At 41.3% G+C, this 21,278-nt stretch overlaps 5 protein-coding genes across 5 annotated transcripts in view; 3 read left to right on the plus strand and 2 right to left on the minus strand.

Moving 5' to 3' along the window:
• Positions 1-21,278, plus strand: part of LOC137241397 (ras-related and estrogen-regulated growth inhibitor-like protein) — a 260,561-nt gene that overhangs the window by 13,409 nt on the left and 225,874 nt on the right. The window lies entirely within an intron of this gene.
• LOC137241388 (minor histocompatibility antigen H13) lies at positions 845-3,201 on the plus strand. Its single transcript, XM_067768940.1, has 3 exons — positions 845-1,221; positions 1,382-2,232; positions 2,299-3,201. The coding sequence occupies exons 1-3, from the start codon at positions 1,024-1,026 to the stop codon at positions 2,402-2,404; spliced, it is 1,155 nt and encodes a 384-aa protein (XP_067625041.1). The 5' UTR covers positions 845-1,023; the 3' UTR covers positions 2,405-3,201.
• On the minus strand, positions 5,331-6,581 carry Secp43 (tRNA Selenocysteine associated protein). Its single transcript, XM_067768941.1, has 2 exons — positions 6,448-6,581; positions 5,331-6,383 (listed from the first exon to the last, which is right to left on the minus strand). Exons 1-2 carry the CDS (start codon positions 6,484-6,486, stop codon positions 5,385-5,387), a joined length of 1,038 nt encoding a protein of 345 aa, XP_067625042.1. The 5' UTR covers positions 6,487-6,581; the 3' UTR covers positions 5,331-5,384.
• Positions 12,454-13,667, plus strand: Noa36 (zinc finger protein 330 homolog Noa36). Its single transcript, XM_067768942.1, has one exon. The coding sequence runs from the start codon at positions 12,625-12,627 to the stop codon at positions 13,543-13,545; it is 921 nt and encodes a 306-aa protein (XP_067625043.1). The 5' UTR covers positions 12,454-12,624; the 3' UTR covers positions 13,546-13,667.
• Polr1H (RNA polymerase I subunit RpI12) lies at positions 13,552-14,244 on the minus strand. Its single transcript, XM_067768943.1, has 3 exons — positions 14,059-14,244; positions 13,788-14,004; positions 13,552-13,726 (listed from the first exon to the last, which is right to left on the minus strand). Exons 1-3 carry the CDS (start codon positions 14,174-14,176, stop codon positions 13,702-13,704), a joined length of 360 nt encoding a protein of 119 aa, XP_067625044.1. The 5' UTR covers positions 14,177-14,244; the 3' UTR covers positions 13,552-13,701.

Here is a 21,278-nt window from a genome sequence, read left to right on the forward strand (position 1 = left end):
CTAATGCAAACAAAGTATAATTAAACACTTGTTTTGGCAATTGTTATTAGTTTTCAAACACCAAAAACTTGTACTTGTTTTGGTATCTTTGTTTACTTTTTAATTTTCTCACACACTGCTTCACTATATATGTACATACATATCTACACAGTTCACTAGCTTCACCTTTGTTTTGATTTGATGGAAACCAAAATACTTGCTTATTTATATATTGTTGCACAGCTTTCAAATACAACTTATGCAACATAAATATAATATAAACACTTATTTTGGCAACTTTTAACAAAATTAAAACACAAAACTCACATTTTTTCCTTATTTACATATCTTCTTCTTCCATATTTTTGTTTTGATACTTTCACTTCTTCCAAGCACTTCACAATTTCTTTGTATCACTTTTAAGCTACAACTTTAAGTTTTCTATCACTTCCCGCACATTAATTTATTGAAAAACACTTTATTACGTTATATTTCATTCAATTATTAAACATTTTTATCACTGAACCGAAAACAAAATTACGCGACCGACACTGCTTGACATCAAAACAAAACTTCACGAAAATCACGAAAATTCAATTAGTATTCGTTTTCGCCGCGCGGTGCGAAAGACGAGCCAAAGAGTATGGTGAACTCCACTAACCTGCTCTTTCAGAAAATTTTTGTTTTCTCGCTGAATTTTGAAGCAGCGAGTTCAACCTTCTTATAATTTCAATTTCTTTGGTAATAACATATTTATAACAGCTCTTGTATTTACATAGCTGCACGCTGACCCTTTATAAGCAAGTCTGGCATCTTTATTTTTTTTGACACGTCTGCACAGTGTGACCAACCTATTTTGACACATCATAAAATAAGAAGAACCAGAGAAGAGCATACTGAAACACTATAGATTTACGTCGTCGTAGAATACTTTCTTTTCTTTACGATCTCGATTGCATGCGTGGAAACTTAAAAGCCTGCTAAGCTAATCTCAGATAACAGAATAAAAATTGTCAATAAAATAAGCTCATTCTTAAAAATTAAATGGCAGATAAAGCTGCAGAAGTTGTGACGGAGGCCTTAAAAGATGTGGAAAATGCAACCAAGGAAACGATAACAAACGAAAAAGTCCCTGCAACTCCAGAGGGTGTCGTCGTAGCTTATAGCGGTTTAATAGTAATGGCTATGCTTCCAATTATTTTCGGCTCAATTCGTTCCGTTAAATTGCACATTCTTAAAAAGGCAAGTACACACATCTTGTAATCCATATTCATGAACTCAATTGAGCTCGTGTCGTTTTGCCAACAGGAAAACTTGCATAGATGAGCTTTGTCAGAAATACATGGCAATATTATTTTATATGGTGTATTGTATGATAATAACCGATTAATTTGATTTTCAGGAGACTGGTGAAAAGGCTGAATCCATGACAAAGAAAGATGCAATGTACTTCCCCATTATCGCCTCAGCTGCACTTTTCGGCCTTTACATGTTCTTCAAAATCTTTTCTAAGGATCACATAAATCTCTTACTCACTGGATATTTCTTTTGTCTGGGTGTCATCGCTTTAGCACACCTGCTTAGCCCTATTTTGAATTCATTGATGCCTACTTCTGTACCAAAAATATCTTTCCATATGCATTTCACCAAAGGTGAGGGCAAACACGAGGAAGATATCATAAACTACAAATTTACAACATACGACATCATATGTTTGGCAATTTCTTCTTTAATTGGCGTCTGGTATTTGTATAAGAAGCATTGGATTGCTAATAATATGTTTGGATTAGCATTTGCCGTAAATGGTGTGGAGTTATTGCATCTTAATAATATTGTTACGGGATGTATATTATTGAGTGGATTGTTCATCTATGACATCTTCTGGGTATTTGGAACTAATGTGATGGTCACCGTTGCCAAAAGCTTCGAGGCACCAATCAAATTAGTTTTCCCACAAGACCTGCCTACGAATGGTTTGAGTGGGACCAATTTTGCTATGCTTGGTTTAGGCGATATAGTTATACCTGGCATTTTCATAGCTCTTCTTCTGCGCTTCGATCATAGTTCTAAGCGAAAGACAAGAATTTATTTTTATTCTACACTTACTGCATATTTTCTGGGGCTTTTGGCAACTATTTTCGTAATGCATGTTTTTAAGCATGCGCAACCAGCTCTACTCTATTTGGTTCCAGCATGTATTGGAACCCCATTGTTGGTAGCATTAGTGCGGGGTGAATTAAAGACATTGTTTGCGTAAGTTAACTAAATTGCCTGTGATGTACTAAGTGAATTATTAATGGATTTTACAACTTATTATAGCTACGAGGATCATCCCGAAGAGAAGATCGAGAAAAAAGACAGTAAAGAAAGTTCTGGCAGTGCCAGCGGAACAAATAAAAAAAAGGAATCGGTGAAAGCCAAATGAAGTAATTAATAAAAAATAAGAAGAAATTTGTAGGCAACTATGGACTAAATCTACAGATATTACAACTTATGCGCTGGCATGTCGCTAACTTATATTTTATAGAATAATAGCTTTGTTTCAAAATCGGTCCTTTGTTAAGCTTATGTAAAAATGCATTTGCGAACGCTTCCATTTAGCATTACGAATATTAAACAAATTATTTATCTACAACTTTTTCAGGTTTAGTTCAGAAAGTTGCAATTGAAATTCAGAAAATGACAAGTAAAGTTTAGAAAGTGACAATTTTAGCAAATTTTTTAATTTTGAACTACAAATATAAATTCTTAACTACATTTTTTCTGAACTTTAATTGTAGTTTTCTAAAATTCCATTGCATTTTTTTGAGCTAATAACAAAAGAGGTGTATACAGGCAAATCTGAATTTAATAATCTATTTATAATTTTGTAATTCACAAGAGTGTCGTATTCGTGTAAACTTTTAAGATTTAAGTGTTTCCATGGTTTCCAATATAAAATTTGAAGTATAGCACGTGAACTGCCGAAATTTTCTAAAAACTAAATGAAATTGTAAATTTTTTTGTAACTTGAAGAACTAGCAACTGTGAACGTAATTGAGTTCTTGCTCTTGTCTACCTATTTAAATGGAGAATATATACATTCATGTGCAATTAAAAATTCTACTATTATAATCGCGCAAATAAAAATATTAAGATAAACTAAAACCAGTATAATTAAGAACAAAATTTTTATTTTGTAACCATAAAATTAGTGCTTTGAATAAAATTATTTATCCTTGATATCTTTGGTTTCATTTTATTTATTAGTTAAGTCGGCTCTCTACATAAGAAAATATTAAATTTAAATTAAAACAAAACCGATTTATAAAAAAATATTTTTTGATCTTTTTAAACGATTTAAAAATTACACGAATAATTATTCAATTGTAATACGACAAAAAAATTTGTTTGATGGCAAGGAAAAATATTACAAAGAAAAACAATGCCAACTAAAACTATTATTATGAAAGAATTTCAAAGCACATCCTTGTTGCTACAATACCCCCTTCCCAGCGAAAAGCGACCTTTCTTCTTTTTGGAGCATGTGGTGGAATTTCTTTTTGCTCAATTGATTGTTGGAAAGTGGTTTCATTTAAATCGTTTACTTCCGTAAATACCGGTGTCAATCTGTCTATAGATCACTGTCTCTTCTCCTTTGGCAAGTTTGTTAGTGAAAAATTTGTTCGCACATTTGATTACCGTAAAAGGACCGGAGTATTTTGGTTGCAGAAGTTTTTTATATCCATCATTACGAACCCAAACTTGTTTTGATTGAAACAGATCCGCATGAAACGAATGTTTATTGTTGGTATGATGTGCTGTGGATGTGGTTGAATATTTTGCATTATTATTTTAAGACGTTCTAACAACTCAGTTGAAACGACATCGGAACTTGTCACATCGCCCAAAAACTCGCCCGGAATATGCAACGCTTCTCCATATACCATTTCAGCTACTGTCGCACACAAATCATCTTTATACACTGTCCTTAACCAAGCTGTACAGGCAAACTTTTTGATCATTGCGAATTAGCTTGACAAATCAAGCCAGCTTTTAGAGTTCGATGTAGCCTTTCAACCATGCCGTTACTTTGTGGATGGAAAGATATAGTGTGCTGAATCTTAGCTCTAATAAAACTAGCTAAGTCATGAAACGCTTTTGAAGTGAATTGCCAACCACGATCACTTGGACATCCAAATCTTGCAAACAACCATCAAAAAATGCTCTGCTTACAGTCTACGCTGTAATGTCTGTTATTGGTATGGCTTCTGGGCATCGCGAAAAACGATCTATAATCGTTAATAGATACGTGAAACCCTCAGATGGTGGCAAAGGGCCAACCAAATCCAAATGCACTTCTGCAAAATGCTTTGAAGATAAAGGAAACTCACCAATTGAAGAATGAGTGTGCGTATTTACTTTTGATGACTGGCGAGGTAAACAACGTTTGGTCCAGATCTTAACGTCCTTATTGAGTTGTGGCCAAACAAAACGATCTGCAATTAGTTTCCTTGTAGCTCTAACACCAGGATGTGCAAGGTTATGAAGCATGCCAAAAACAGGTCGTCGAAAACTGATAGGAAGTATAGGCCTGGGCTTACACTTAGATACATCACAATAAATTTCCGTTATAGAACCTGGTAATGGTACCAGTTTTAACTAAAGTCCAGAATCAGTTGATACAAGTAGTTTTAGTATATCTTCATCTGTTTTCTGAGCCTCGGAAAGTCGCATATAATCAATTAAAGAAACTTCATCTATCCTTGACATCGCATCTGCAAACGAAATGTCCGCACCAGCAATATGAACAATATTCGTAGTAAACTGACCGAAATAATCCAAGTGTCTGTAAAGCTCTTGCAGGATTTTGATTAAGAGCAAATGTAAGTGGGTTGAGGTCAGTAAAAACAGTACAATCGCGACCTTCTAAAATATGACGATTTACAATATTGTAAGCAGTTAATAACTCTCGATCATATGTACTGTATTTGCATTCAGTAGGGCTAAGGTTACGTGAGAAAAAAGCGAGCGGTTGCCATAATCCATTAAGTTGTTCCACTACTCATCCAATAGCAAGATTTTATGCATCTACTTTAGGTGCTAATTTTTCTCTAACTGCATGAGCGAGAAGGGTAGCATTTGCAATCAAATTTTTGCATTTGTTAAAAGCATCTTCAGTTCAGTTGTCATCTAAACAGAGGTTGGTGTATCCGCTATTAAGCACAGATCGTTTTGTGGCGAGTTACTTAAAAAATTGCTGCTAGATGGGTCTAACACTCCTTTTCCCGTCTAGTCTAGAGAGCTACAAACAAGCATACATATACGTAAAGCTAATATAAGCGTGTTAAAAAAAACAAGATCTAAAAAAGTCGTAGGTGAGAAGTAAATATATTCTTTGCATCTAGGTTTTATTACAAAAAAGTTTAATATGTTTCTAATTGCTCGAGTGGTAACCACTTGGAGCTTTCGAGTGCGTCATACAACAGACGATCAGCATCTAAAGTCTCTCTGTTTAACTTGTCAATATCTAATGTATGTTTGTGTTCCACCAAAGCATAATCATCGTCCTCAGTGGAGCTAGGGGGATTAGTAGCAGCGGCTACGGCAGCTTGTTGTTGCTCATATTGGGCAGTGCGCTGTGCACTCCAAGCTTCGGCATGTTGTGCCAAAGTTTGTGGATTTGCATGTGATTGTGCCATCGTTTGTTGATAGTAGGCACTATTTGGATCTGTCATTGCTCCTGCACCACTGGGATCGTAATATCCTTGCCACTGATTATAATTTTGCCAGTATGTACTGGTAGGATCATAGTATTGAGAATAGTCCGCTGTTGCTGTGGCTGGAATGCCACTCATACCACTACCACCATAACCATAGTTACTTGAGGTACCTAGCGCAACACCCAATTCATTCTTTGGTTTCGGTACAGCATTGCAAATTTTAATTGGTTTGCTTCCCAATCCAATAAAACCATTCATGTCATACAAAGCCGATTTTTGCTCATCCTCAATTCCGAAACGAACAAAACCGTAGCCCTTGGAAAATCCAGAACTATCCAGAATTACTTTTGCAGTCTTGATTGAAGTATATTTTGTTGAAAACACCTTATACAGTTGATAATCATCGACATCTGAACTCAAATCGCCAACCCATACGCTAAATTCCCTTTCATTTCCCGGTAGCTTATATGAATTGCTGGCGCTATTTAATCTGAATCGTACAATTGGATTAGTTCCGGGTATTGGTTTTCCATTCAATTTATGCATAGCATCCATTGCATTTTCATCAGTGACAAAGTTGACGAAGCAGTAGCCAGCCGGTTCACCCGTGTATTTGTTTCTCATTAGGCGCACAGTTGTAGGCTCCTCACCCATTTTACGAAAAGCGGCAATTATAAAGTTTTCGGTCATATATGGTTCCAACTGTGGAAAAGATATTCGATGTTAGTGAAGCCAAACAAAGCAGCAATTTAAGTTGTGTACTTACGCTTCCCATCCATAGTTGACAATGTACAGACCCCGCCATAATCCACAATATGTTATTCTTTAGGTAAATCAAAATGAAATTCGTTCATTAAAGCAGTAGAGTTGGCAAATATCCGTGTATCTGCGATTTTGTCACAGCTACAGAAATATCACAGTACACTTAAGCGGCAGCTTACGAGGAATATTCGTGACTTATTTGCCGTCTTCCAGTGAGTTTTACAGCTCCGGCTCACGCTCAGTTCTCACGGGAATGCTCTGGATCATTGAGAGACTTGAGAAGCAGGGGCCCTATTCACTATCTGTGAGGTTTAAAGTGTACACAAGAAATTGTATAAACTTTGAAATTCTGATTCTGTAAAGCAAAACTGTGAACAAGAAAAATCACTGATTAAAACTTCGTGAGTTTTCTCGACAGCCAGTGTACACTATTGTAATATTCAAAACTCATACGCACTGTTGCACTTTTCCTTTTCATGGCGTTTGATCAACATTTTCTCACTGACATATGACGGTAATAGTCTAGTTGAGGGGTCGACTGCTAATACGCTACCAAAAATATCGAGAGAGGTGTCAAACGACGCGTCTTGACATCAGTATTAATAATCCGTAAATTAAAAATTTTAACGCGTTCAAAAGATATTAACGAAAAACCGAAAAAAGACCCGCGGGTTCTCCGAAACCGGGGGTCTGATCCATAGTATTTTTGCGCAGAACACCTTTTTGCGTTGGCGACCTTCGGCCGCGCTTATAAAAAATAACCCTGGGCTACGCCATGCCAAGTCCGGGTTTGTGGCACAATTTTTTTTGTGGGTACGAACACAACAACAACCACATGGAAATCGCCAACTTCAACTGCAAATATCTCCGGACAGAGATCAAATTTTTCTTTTCCGCCATCGGATTATTGTTCTCGAGATTAATACGCGGCTTGTGACACCTCTCTCGATATTTTTGGTAGCGTATTAGCAGTCGACCCCTCAACTAGACTATTACCCCAAAATCAACTGCAAATATCTCCGGACAGAGATACAATTTTTCTTTTCCGCCTTCAGATTATTGTTCTCGATACGCGTCTTTTGACACCTCTCTCGATATTTTCTGACGCGTATTAGCAGTCGACCCCTCAACTAGACTATTACCCGCGTATTGACCTCGACAACAATAATCCGAAGGCGGAAAATAAAAATTTTAGTTCGTTCAAAAAATATTAACGAAAAACCGGAAAATGACCCCGGAGTGCTCCGAAACCGGTTTGGCGACATAGTTTTGGTCTCCGCGCAAAACACTTATGTTCATAATTTTTTTTAATTTGTGGGTATCACAAAATCTTCAAAATTACAACAACCACATGCTAATTTTCAAATTCTTTCGCAAATATCTCTCGACAGACCCAAAATTTTTATTTTCCGCCTTTGGATTATTGTTGTCGAGGTCAATACGCGTCTTTTGACACCTCTCTCGATATTTTTGGACGCGTATTAGCAGTATCATGCTGTCGTATAGAATCACCAAGACTGAATCCTATTGGCGTGGTATTTGTATTTTCAGTCACAGTCACGGTTAAAAGCCGCTGTGACGGACAGGTCACAATCACACGATTCTCAAAAATCACGGGATCAGCCAACATTATTTTCCAGCTCAAAGCAAGTATCGAACATGTAATCGATGTGATTGACGTGGTAAATGGCAGGATTGAAATGGTGAAAACGGTTTGTCAAAGCGTCGATATAGCAGTTCCAATATTTTTCATTCCTCCACTAAATTAGAGTTGTGCTTTTTCGTTCATATCAGTGATTCGAATCTTTCGTTCTTTTTCTGATGAAGGAACAAGTTGTTCTTTTTGTTCATCTGTTCTTTTTTTTTAAGCAAATTTGTTCACTGCTACTCGCACCCGCGAAAAAAGCCAACAAGTATAGATGGGGGTGTGTATGCAGCAATGTTTGTGTAGGTATATTTAAATGTGTTATGAATAAATAAGTTAATATTAATATGTATAATTAAAAAAAGTTACAAATTTCGGAAGATCCAGGAAATTGAAAGAGTACAGACACATATTGTAAATATGAACTTTTCAAGTTTAATAAATGTAATAATTAGTTTCTTACAAAACATGTTTTTGATAAATAGTCCATTTTTTGAGCTGATAGCCATAGCAGCTAGTGCTCTCTTTTGTTAGTCTTAAAATTCATTTTAAGCCTAAATACATAATAACAATAATAATAAATAGTCCATACATATATTGTTGTAGCAGTGCATCATCGACATTTGTGCTCAGTGTGAATTTCTGCGAATGTATGTATGAATTTACAATGTTCGCGAACGAGAAGAGAGAAAGAATAACATTAGATAAAACGAACTAAAAGAACAAATAGAACCGAAATCGAAGATCTAGTTCACTTGTTCAGTTGAGAGACCCGGTCAATTGAACCATAGTACAGGCAAAGAGGATAGATATATCCATCCTCTTTGGTACAGGTCTACAAGTAGGATATGTAGCAGCACGCACATAAAATGCTTGTTCATGTTCGTTTTTTTTGTGGATGCTATTTGGCACTGTTGTACTTCTTAGTTCCAAGAAAAGTGTAGTTGCTGGTAACGAAAACCGCGTAAAATTTTTATCGTTGTTAGGGTCTGCTGCTACGGTCTACGGTTACGGTCCACTTGGGAGCGTATTCGCGCGAACACACTTAGTGATGGGGCGAAAGTTGCGATAAAAAGTATCGAAAAACAAGGAAAAAAAAACAGACCGGCCATCACTAGCGAAAATTGCCAGGAGTTTCCGGCAAAAAGAAAAAGAGGAAAGGTGGAAAATTGCGTGAGCGAAATTTTGGCGACCCTACAATTATACAAACGGGATATATAACATCTAGGGGCATAACTTCAGCAGCAAAGGCGTCAAGTTCCGCTAATATACTACTTTAGTAACCTTATTGCTCACTTCGCATCCCCAACGATACTCAACTATACTGCTTTGGTAACCTTATTGCTCACGGCGCATCCCCAACGATACTCAACTAATCACAAAACATCCTCGCCGGCTGTGCGCGTAAGCAGGTGATTGTCCAGAAACTAGGAAAGAGTCGATAGCGCAAAGCACCGAAACCGTTCTTTCCGACAAATCTCGTTTCTACGCGTCTACTTTGGGTGGTATTAAACCTTGCACCGGTTGTGTTCCGTGGACAAAAGATCCAGTTGAAGTAGGTCGGCGTTCGCAGTCACACCTAGTGAGATAAACCCCTTCCTCTACGTTTACAAAGAACCCTACCATCTGGGAAAATCGTCTGACACCACCTCTGCCTCCAGGGCCAGCAGTACGCTGCCGCGTAATACAATCAACGTCAAAGAGCCGAGTCATCCGGCTCGTAAAGGGTAGCACGAAGCTTTATCGCCACCCAGTTCACTCGGTTACCTCGACCCAAAGCGCCAACCACCACCAACGGCGCCTACTATTATCACGGGCACCACCGACAACAATATTAGCCGCAACCTTATCAGCTACGACTATACCGGCTATAGCAATGCTAGCGCAACCCTATCAGCTACGACCATAACGGCTACAACAATACCAGCCGCATCCTTATCAGCTACGACCATACCGGCTACAACAATACTAGCCGCAACCTTATCAGCTACGACCATACGGGCTACAACAACACCAGCTACAATAACAACCACAGGGCAGCGAACATCGGCCTGCGGCCATCCCAATTGCGACAACGAATATCAGCGGTTAAAGCGGTGAATTCGTTCCAATACTGAACTAAATATACGTATTTGTAGTATCAACCTTGTTCTTTAAATTTTTTTTTTGACTCTGCAACAACATATATTGTTAATATACAGATATATTCAAATTCAAGGCTATCACCCTAGTATAGAATCTTAACACGTAATACATATATACATGCATATACCTAAGTTAAAGAGAGCAAGCTGCATCCACTTGTAGTAAAGTTAACTTATTATACCATGCAAAAAAAAAAAAAAAGGTAGACGTAACGTAAAGTTAAGTAGATAGGTTTAATTAACTTAGAAGCAAGAAAAAAAAAACAAAACAATACCAGCACTGACTGATAAATGCAAAACAGTTTACGTTTTACCTGAACATGTAAAACGATTTCATTAATTTTACTATAATTTTAAAAGTTCACATTTTGCCTGATCAGGTAAAACGATGTCGTTAGTCTTACTATGAATTTAAAAGTTCACGTTTTACCTGAACATGTAAAACGATTCCGTTAATTTTCCTATAAATTTAAAAGTTATGTTTTACTTGAATATGTGAAACAATTTCTTCGAGGAGTATGATTTACACCAAGTTTAATCTTAATTGCGTTTATAACAAATTTTCTTAGTACATATTACATACTAGTGTCATTATACTATGCGTTATACCGAATTGATATTTTGTTAAACTCAAAAATAAGTGCTACTACAACAACATATTAATTTTGTAAGGGGGCCCCAATTATCGGAATTTGTATCCAAACTGTATAGCCCTAGAATAGGTTTGTGAATGAAACGAAAACGGGCATTTAACCAAATTTTTACTTTGTATGTAATATATCTACTATTCATAAGCACATTTATTTAAATTTTTTTTTCACACCAAGCACTTATAACCCTTGTAAAGAAAAAAGGGGGTGACATAAATATAGGTATAGCTTTAAATATTTCTTTTATAGCACACATACGTTAGTAATTTGAATAAACTGGTAAATAATATGGGAATGCTGGCGTCGCCATTTATTTAGAAGGTACGTAGGGTCTACAGGTAAGGGGCCACCGAAATTTAGGTGCGTCGGTGGCCATGGTTTTTTTGAGGGTAGACATAGAACCGGGCGTCGCAACAACACCCGCGGAGCCACCAAATTATATTCGGCCCTTTTCTTTTTTTCATTTTAATTTTCAGCTGTTTTTGCAATTTTATTTTTCATCAGATTTTTTTTTTTGAATTTTGATTTTAGAGTTAGTAACCGGTCATGTCCGGTTCGGTAAATTTTTTTGCGGTTATTTTTTTTTTGAATTTAAATTTTGAATGTAGTTTTGAATGTAACGGTCTGTCCGTGTTTTAGTCCATTTGAGCGGTTTGAATTAGTTCTGCGGAACAGTAAGGTTGGCAAGGACCCGCCCCAGCCGACAATGACTAGCCACTGTGCACCACCACATCATGCCGACCGCCTTCCTTACTGCTTCCACGAAAATGCGAATCCATAACATCGTAAAATTACAAAGAAATATCCTTATTTACTTTCAAACGAGCACTTAATTACATCTCTCTTTAAAATCCATATGTTTTGGACCATTTTAATTAACAAATTGTTATACTTTATTACCGGGGACGATTGCTAAAACACGACCAAAACCGTCGGGGGAGGTAATAATAGACACGTTTTTGGCTCGCTTTCAATAATTCGAATACTTTTTCGCCTTTGGACTATTGATAACAGGACAAAACGCGTCTTTTCATTTCTCTTTACGCATTTTTGGACGGGTTATTGCAGTCGACCTCGGTTTCAAACTGTTTTTCGCGGAGAACTTTTGAACGGGTAGAAAAACTTAGCACCCGTGTTTGTATTCTTAATACTGGATTAACTACGCGTCCTCAGATACCCCAATTCATTACTTTTGTATAATTTTCTGTAAGACCCATATAAGCTGGAGACATTGGTGCTTTATCGGTAACCGTATCGGTAACCTTATAACAGCTGATTCGACCAACCTTATTAGAATCAATGCAATCGATTATTGGTTCCGCTAAGGTCGTAACCGTATCGTAGCCAGCCAATTGGGTTTTGGTTTACCGTCGTAACGATAAACAGCTGATTACGTTAGGGATACGGGTACAGCGATACGACATACGGCACCAATGACTCCGGCTATAGGTGTACTTCATTTTCATACTAAATTCGTTCAAAACAACCCATATCTTATATTCCACTCCTTTTTTTGTTTCCCTGAGTCGTTTTCCACGACAGCAACCCCGGTAATTTTGACACCTCGTTCAGTGTCAAACGCTTGTTCCACTTAGTTCCAAAGAGGATAGATATATAAATAGATATATATATCCGTCCTCTTTGATATGAATTGAACAAGTTCAGAACGAAACGACCCAACTCTAGACTAAATTTATTAGGACATTTTGCTCAGGTGGCAAAAGTAATAACTTACTTCAAAAATGCCGAAAAAGAAAACTGGACAGCGAAAGAAAGCTGAAAAGCAAAAGTTGCGGCTTAAGGAGATTCGTAGTCGAGAGGTCTCACTTGCTGATATGCCTTGCAACGCACCCATGGAATGTGAGAAATGTGAAAAAAAGCAAAAGAGTCGAGCGTTTTGTTACTTTTGTCAGAGCCTCCAACGCCTACCAATTTGTGCGCATTGCGGCAAAGTTAAATGTATGCTAAAAACTGGAGATTGTGTTGTAAAGCATGCTGGAGTATACACAACTGGATTGGGCATGGTTGGTGCAATTTGTGACTTCTGTGAGGCATGGGTTTGCCATGGACGCAAATGTCTCCAAACTCATGCATGTACTTGCCCATTGCAGAATGCAATTTGTCTTGAATGCGAGCGTGGCGTTTGGGAGCATGGAGGTCGCATTTTCAAATGCTCATTTTGTAATGGATTTTTATGCGAGGATGATCAATTTGAGCATCAAGCATCATGCCAGGTTCTTGAGTCGGAGAATTTCAAGTGTCAAAGCTGTAACCGATTAGGACAGTATTCATGTTTGCGATGTAAAACATGTTATTGTGAAGATCATGTGCGGAGGAAAGGATTCAAATATGACAAGAACAAAGCTATTCCATGTCCCAAATGCAATTATGAGACTTCAGTAACTAAGGATTTGAGTATTTCAACGAGATCCCACAAGTTTGGACGTCAACAACAAGGTGGAGCCCCAGATAGCGATGATGAATATGGTGGTTATTCGTATTATGGTGGGGGAGCTTATGATGTCGGTACAAGCTCCGGTTATGCTCAAGGCAACGATAGTGACGATGACGATGACGAAGACTATGAAATCAGCGACGATGACACCGAAGAAGATGAAGGAGAGAGTGATGAGTCTCAAGAGGATCAAACTAAAACTAAATAATGAGACTTATGTTTGCCTTATTCTTATTTTTGCTTTTATTATCATTGTTACAGTTTTCTTATACATGTTTGACCCATGTATTGCATGTGAGTGAATAAATACTTTTTTTCCAAACGGGTAAATGAAGTTGTCCGAAATATTTTTAAAACATTCCCTTCACGAGTTTTCCGACTCCTTGAACCTGCGATTAAAATAAATTTCTATTAACAAGTGAACAAAATTTCATTGCTTATCAAACTTACTTGCATTTGAGACATGTAAAGAAGACTGTTTGTCCTTCATCCGCGGAGCGCAATTGTAATGTGGCATAGGACATTTGCATGTGGCCACATTTCGGACATTTACGTTCAACTATAGGCCCTTCCGCCTCATTTGCTTCAATTTTTGTTTTGGCTGAAACTTTTCCCGGATCATAACTGTTGAAATGTATAGTATATTCAACTTCTTGAGCTCCAAACACTGTGTACAAAAGGATTTGTAATTTATAAGAATGATACCATTATCGTGGCTTACCCTCTGGCGGAAATTCTTTTCTGCAGTTGTAGCAGACGACATTGCCCACTGTATTCATTAGGGGCAGGATCGATCCACAAACAGGACAAAAACCGGGCTCTGAGTTGAATGTTTCCATATTGTTTTGATGAATGACAAATTATTAATTCATTCAATAACACATGTCACACGTGCTTCTGTTTTTCCTGTCAAACTTTGGGGAAAGACGATAATACAGTTTCCAGCGTTGCATGCCATTAAATTGGGCATAGTTTTAGGCTGCTGTAAATGGACAATTTTTTCGAAAGTAATTTTTTTGTGGTACATGGAAAATGGAAATTTAGCGCACTGTGCCCATAACTGTTACGAGGTTGTTTATATTTATTATGCTTGTCTGGTGAGAGGAGGAATGTCACACCAGCTCAGGACCCTCCTTATAGGGTCACACTGCGTTCAGGCGCAGCAGCACTTCCTGCAGGTGCAGCACCCATGTCTCCAAATCTTCCTCCTTTTCTGACCCTATAATTCGTGTGAAACAGGATCACCACGTAATGGTCCAACGGGGTGGGACCATATTACCTAACCGGTTGAACGTCGTCATATGAACCCGGTCCCGAGGTGGGCTGGCTCGTACCCTAATGGTACTTATTACCTGAACCTACCGGATCTATATCCGACAATGGATCATCAATATTGATAATACTCCCTTCGGCGAGTGTGTATTTCGCTACAAGAAGAAGATGTTGGCGCAATACATTTCATGCCTCTGTTGGGTGCTTTTGTGCTGCCGAGCTAGTTGCATAGAAAACACCGAATACACCAGCCTCAGGGCTGTGACAGCACCTACGACCACGCCATTTACCATCAAAGCCGCTCTACATCAGCTCTTTGAGCTTTCGATGACTCAATGACGATGGGAATGAGCTCGAAAGAGGTGATGGGTGCTGCCTAGCTATTGTCGTTTGTTATACCGTTAAGTATAATCGATTTGAATGTCAAGCCATAACTATATTTTCAGGCGATGTCGACCTAAAAATCACAAACACCTTCAAACCCCTGTTGTGGGAGTGGATATCCATACACCATGATAGTTCAGCAGCCGATAATAGAAAACAAGACATTGCCGAGCAAATAGATAGTTCAATGGAATTTTTATATGTGTATGTATGTATGTTCAAAATGAAGAACGTGAGTTTCGAAGAATCATGTTGTTGTTGTTGTTGTTGTAGCAATGCTCGCCCCACCTAATAGCCGCGACCGATCACAAATTGTCATAAATATCCTCTAACGGGAGTCCAAGGAAACTTGCCGTTTCAACAGGGGTGGACCATAAGGAAAGGGGTGTTAGAGGCGTTGGCTCCACATTACAATTGAAGAGATGGTTGGTGTCATGTGGGGACACATTGCAAGCGTGGGCATACATTTTGTATGTCAGGGTTGATTCTGGATAGGTAAGAGTTTAACCTGTTACAGTATCCAGAACGAAGTTGAGCAAGAGTGACACGCGTTTCCCTGGGGAGTATGCGTTCCTCTTCCGCAAGTTTTGGATAATTTTCGTTAAGTACTGGATTCACCGGGCAATTCCCGGCATAAAGGTCCGACGCCTGTTTATGGAGTTCACCAAGGACCTGCTTGTGTTTTTTCACTTTATACGGCTGGGTTCTCAGGTGCCGTATTTCCTCAAAATGCTTACGGAGATGACTCCTTAAGCCCCTAGGCGGTGCTGGTTCATCAATCAGATGTCTGTTGGAATTCCCAGGTTTCTGGGTATTCAACAGGAACTGTTTGGTCAGCATCTCATTTCTCTCCCTGATGGGGAGTATTCTCGCCTCATTATGCAGATGGTGTTCTGGGGACATAAGAAGACAGCCCGTGGCGATTCTGAGAGCAGTATTTTGGCAGGCCTGTAGTTTCTTCCAGTGGGTGATTTTTAGGCTCGGCGACCATAGGGGTGACGCGTAGCACGTCATCGGCTGGCTAATTGCTTTGTATGTAGTCATGAGCGTTTCTTTATCTTTTCCCCAAGTACTGCCAGCGAGGGATTTGAGGATTTTGTTACGGCTCTGAATTCTCGGAACAATTGCGGCTGCGTGCTCACCAAAATGTAGATCCTGATCAAACGTCACACCCAAGATTTTGGGGTGTCGGACAGTCGGTAGCGTAGTGCCATCGACGTGGATGTTCAAAATGGTCGACATTTGGGGCGTCCATGTTGTAAATAAGGTCGCGGAAGATTTAGTCGGTGATAATGCCAGGTTTCGCGAGGCGAAAAAACTGGAGAGATCAGGGAGGTAGCCGTTTATTTTATTGCATAGTGCATCGATCTTTGGGCCTGGGCCTGTGGCCATTATTGTGCAGTCATCGGCGTAGGAAACGATTGTGACTCCTTCCGGTGGCGAAGGTAGCTTAGATATGTAGAAATTAAACAAAAGTGGGGATAGGACACCACCCTGTGGCACCCCCTGTTTAATTCTCCTTGGTTTTGATGTTTCGTTTCTAAATTGCACCGATGCCTGCCGACCACCCAGATAATTTGCGGTCCACCTTTTAAGACATGGGGGAAGGGTAGACCCTTCCAGGTCCTGCAGTAACGAGCCATGGTTGACCGTATCAAAAGCTTTTGATAGGTCTAGCGCTACGAGTACTGTTCTATGCTGGGGGTATTGATTTAAACCGCAATTTATCTGGGTGCTAATGGCATTCAGCGCGGTGGTAGTGCTATGGAGTTTTCTGAAGCCATGCTGATGAGGGGCTAGCTGCAAATTTGCTTGGAAATAAGGGAGCAGAATGGCTTCAAGCGTCTTTGCCACTGGCGATAGGAGAGATATCGGACGATACGACTCACCTATGTTAGCTGGTTTCCCAGGCTTTAGTAGCGAGATCACCTTGGCAATTTTCCATTTCTCAGGTATGACAAAGATGGAAAGAGACAGATTGAAGACATGTGCTAAATATTTGAACCCCTCTTTCCCTAGGTTTTTAAGCATCGGCATGGCTATGCCGTCTGGGCCCACTGCTTTGGATGGTTTAGCACGACCAATGGCGTCCTCAAACTCCTTAGCGGTGATGGTGATTGGTAACGCGCTGAATTTGTGTTTATGTGCGCGTCTATTGGCTCTCCGTCTATCTTTGTCGACCGTAGGATGCATTATACATATATTGTCGGCAGAAAGCGCTCGCGCATTTTTTCGCGTCCGACAGCACTTTGTCGCCAAAGGCGATGGAAACTTTGTCTTTGTGCTTAGTCGGATTCGATAGGGACTTTACGGTGGACCAAAGTTTACCCACACCGGTAGAGAGGTTACAACCTCTTAGGTGCTCCTCCCATTTCGCCCGCTTGTGTTCATCTACAAGCAATCTGATGCGTTGGTTTATATCCCTTATTTGGGTGTCGCCTGGGTCAAGCTGTCTTATAAGGTCACGTTCTCTCGCTAAGTTTGCGGCCTCCGCCGGGAAGTGGGGCCGGATTTCGGGAATTCTCCCGGCGGGAATGAAATGTGCAGAGGCGGATTTAATGACCTTACGGAAGGCACGCTCCCCTTGGCGGGCATCAGTCGGGATAGGGAGGGCAGCTAGGCGGCTGTCTGTAAAGGATTTATATTCTTCCCACTTTCCTTTTTTGAAGTTTATGAAAGTGCGTTTTTCAGTGACGATGAAGTCGGCGTTACGCTCAAGCGAAATAAGTATGGGCAGGTGGTCGGATGCCAATGTTACCATCGGCTGCCAGTTGACGCAGTTTACGAGTTCTGCGCTCACGATTGAGATATCTGGCGAGCTGTGACAGCTTCCTACCATACGTGTGGGGGCGTCTCCGTTTATTGCGCAGAACGTCGTTTCTTCTATTTGATCCGCCAACATCTCACCCCTACTGTCCGCCCGCAAGTTTGAATGCCATAGATCATGATGGGCATTGAAATCGCCTAAGATAATGCAATTGTTGCCAGTGAGTAAGACCCTGATATTAGGGCGGTATCCACTGGGGCAACAGGTGGCAGGAGGGATGTAGATGTTGATGATTTCTAGGTTTGCATCGCCTGACCGGACAGATAGGCCTTGACGTTCTAAGACATTGTCCCTGCGGTCGATGCCAGGATCAAATATACAATATTGCACATAGTGGTGTATAATAAACGCGAGACCGCCTCCATTTCCGCTTTCGCGGTCTTTCCTGTGGACGTTATACCCAGAGCAGGTCTGCAATGCAGATCTTGCTGTGAGTTTAGTCTCTTGAATCGCAGCAATGCGGATGTTGTGCCGCTTCATGAAATCAACTATCTCCGTAATCTTCCCAGTTAGTCCATTACAGTTTAATTGCAGAATTCTGAAGTGCATAAGGGGAGACGTCGCCACTCTGGGGGTAAGTGACGGGTGACTACGCCTGGGTTGGGGAAGGCCAGGGCGCAATTGCTGTTGTGGCCCTGGGACTGGGCGTCCTTGAGCAAGCATTGGGGTACCCGGATGATTTGGGTTTGCGGCCTGGCAACATGGCGCGATGAAACCCGTCGGGGGTTGCCGTCGCGGAGACCAGAACATCTAGGGAAGTGGCACCACCCAAGGCAGGAGCTGCATTGAGCGGATGTCGCAAACATATATATTCTGTGCTGGCAAACGGTGCAAAGAGTCTGTTTCCCTGACCTGCACGATTGCTGCCGGAAAAGAGGGGGGGAGAAGACGAGGGCAGGGGCTGCTGCTCAATATTGCTTCCGACTCTACAACGAAGATTGTAGTTATGAGTGGTAGCAGCTGTTTGAGTTGTTGGCGCCGTGGGGCGCGAGCAGCAGCGGGTACTTGTTGTGGCTTGCTGAGCAGCGGGGCTGCTGGAAGGTAGTGGGGAGGCGCTTGGACGTAGACTACGGGACGCCCTTGGGCGTGAACAGCAAGGAGCCACAAAAGATTTATAAAAGTTACGTGGACGTCGGGTTTTGGGATCAAGCCCAGAACAACCTGTCCGATGCAACCATCCCTTGCACGAGACACACTGAACAGAGTATGACCGTCCTAAAAAGATTCTTTTCCGGCAGATGCAGCAAAACCATTTCTCAGGACCGGGGTCAGGAGACGGACCCTGATTGGATTCGATGCCTTCCCGGAGTAAGAGAATATGGAGCAGTCCTGCTGCAAGGAGCTGCTGGGAGGATGACAATTTGCAGTCGGTTCTATGTACCGGAGCGACTCGGTATTTTTCCCGACAAAGGACTGTCATTTCAGTGTGACCCCATCTAATTTGTTTCGTCCCTCCCACAAATTGTCATCCTCCCAGCAGCTCCTTGCAGCAGGACTGCTCCATATTCTCTTACTCCGGGAAGGCATCGAATCCAATCCGGGTCCGTCTCCTGACCCCGGTCCTGAGAAATGGTTTTGCTGCATCTGCCGGAAAAGAATCTTTTTAGGACGGTCATACTCTGTTCAGTGTGTCTCGTGCAAGGGATGGTTGCATCGGACAGGTTGTTCTGGGTTTGATCCCAAAACCCGACGTCCACGTAACTTTTATAAATCTTTTGTGGCCCTTGCTGTTCACGCCCAAGGGCGTCCCGTAGTCTACGTCTAAGCGCCAGTGTAGGTCAGGGAAACAGACTCTTAGTCCCTACCTCCGTTTGCACCGTTTGCCAGCACAGAATATATATGTTTGCGACATCCGCCCAATGCAGCTCCTGCCTTGGGTGGTGCCACTTTCCTAGATGTTCTGGTCTCCGCGACGGCAACCCCCCGACGGGTTTCATCGCGCCATGTTGCCAGGTCGCAAACCCAAATCATCCGGGTACCCCAATGCTTGCCCAAGGACGCCCAGTCCTAGGGCCACAATAGCAATTGCGTCCTGGCCTTCCCCAACCCAGGCGTAGTCACCCGTCACTTACCCCCAGAGTGGCGACGTCTCCCCTTATGCACTTCAGAATTCTGCAGTTAAACTGTAATGGACTAACTGGGAAGATTACGGAGATAGTCGATTTCATGAAGCGGCACAACATCCGCATTGCTGCGATTCAAGAGACTAAACTCACAGCAAGATCTGCATTGCAGACCTGCTCTGGGTATAACATCCACAGGAAAGACCGCGAGAACGGAAATGGAGGCGGTATCGCGTTTATCATACACCACTCTGTGCAATATTATATATTTGATCCTGGCAGGGACAATGTCTTAGAACGTCAAGGCCTATCTGTCCGGTCAGGCGATGCAAACCTAGAAATCATCAACATCTACATCCCTCCTGCCACCTGTTGCCCCAGTGGATACCGCCCTAATATCAGGGCCTTACTCATTGGCAACAATCGCATTATCTTAGGCGATTTCAATGCCCATCATGATCTATGGCATTAAAACTTGCGGGCGGACAGTAGGGGTGAGATGTTGGCGGATCAAATAGAAGAAACGACGTTCTGCACAATAAACGGAGACGCCCCCACACGTATGGTAGGAAGCTGTCACAGCTCGCCAGATATCTCAATCGTGAGCGCAGAACTCGTAAACTGCATCAACTGGCAGCCGATGGTAACATTGGCATCAGACCACCTGCCCATACTTATTTCGCTTGAGCGTACCGCCGACTTCATCGTCACTGAAAAACGCACTTTCATAAACTTCAAAAAAGGAAAGTGGGAAGAATATAAATCCTTTACAGACAGCCGTCTCGCTGCCCTCCCTATCCCGACTGATGCCCGCCAAGGGGAGCGTGCCTTCCGTAAGGTCATTAAATCCGTCTCGGCACATTTCATTCCCGCCGGTAGAATTCCCGAAATCCGGCCCCACTTCCCGGCGGAGGCCGCAAACTTAGCGAGAGAACGTGACCTTATAAGACAGCTTGACCCAGGCGACCCCCAAATAAGGGATATAAACCAACGCATCAGATTGCTTGTAGATGAACACAAGCGGGCGAAATGGGAGGAGCACCTAAGAGGTTGTAACCTCTCTACCGGTGTGGGTAAACTTTGGTCCACCGTAAAGTCCCTATCGAATCCGACTAAGCACAAAGACCAAGTTTCCATCGCCTTTGGCGACAAAGTGCTGTCGGACGCGAAAAAATGCGCGAGCGCTTTCTGCCGACAATATATAATGCATCCTATGGTCGACAAAGATAGACGGAGAGCCAATAGACGCGCACATAAACACAAATTCAGCGCGTCACCAATCACCATCACCGCTAAAGAGGTTGAGGACGCCATTGGTCGTGCTAAACCATCCAAAGCAGTGGGCCCAGACGGCATAGCCATGCCGATGCTTAAAAACCTAGGGAAAGAGGGTTT

The sequence above is a fragment of the Eurosta solidaginis genome, chromosome 2 (genome assembly GCF_040869045.1).
Source record: "Eurosta solidaginis isolate ZX-2024a chromosome 2, ASM4086904v1, whole genome shotgun sequence".
In the NCBI taxonomy this organism is placed as follows: Eukaryota; Metazoa; Arthropoda; class Insecta; order Diptera; family Tephritidae; genus Eurosta; species Eurosta solidaginis.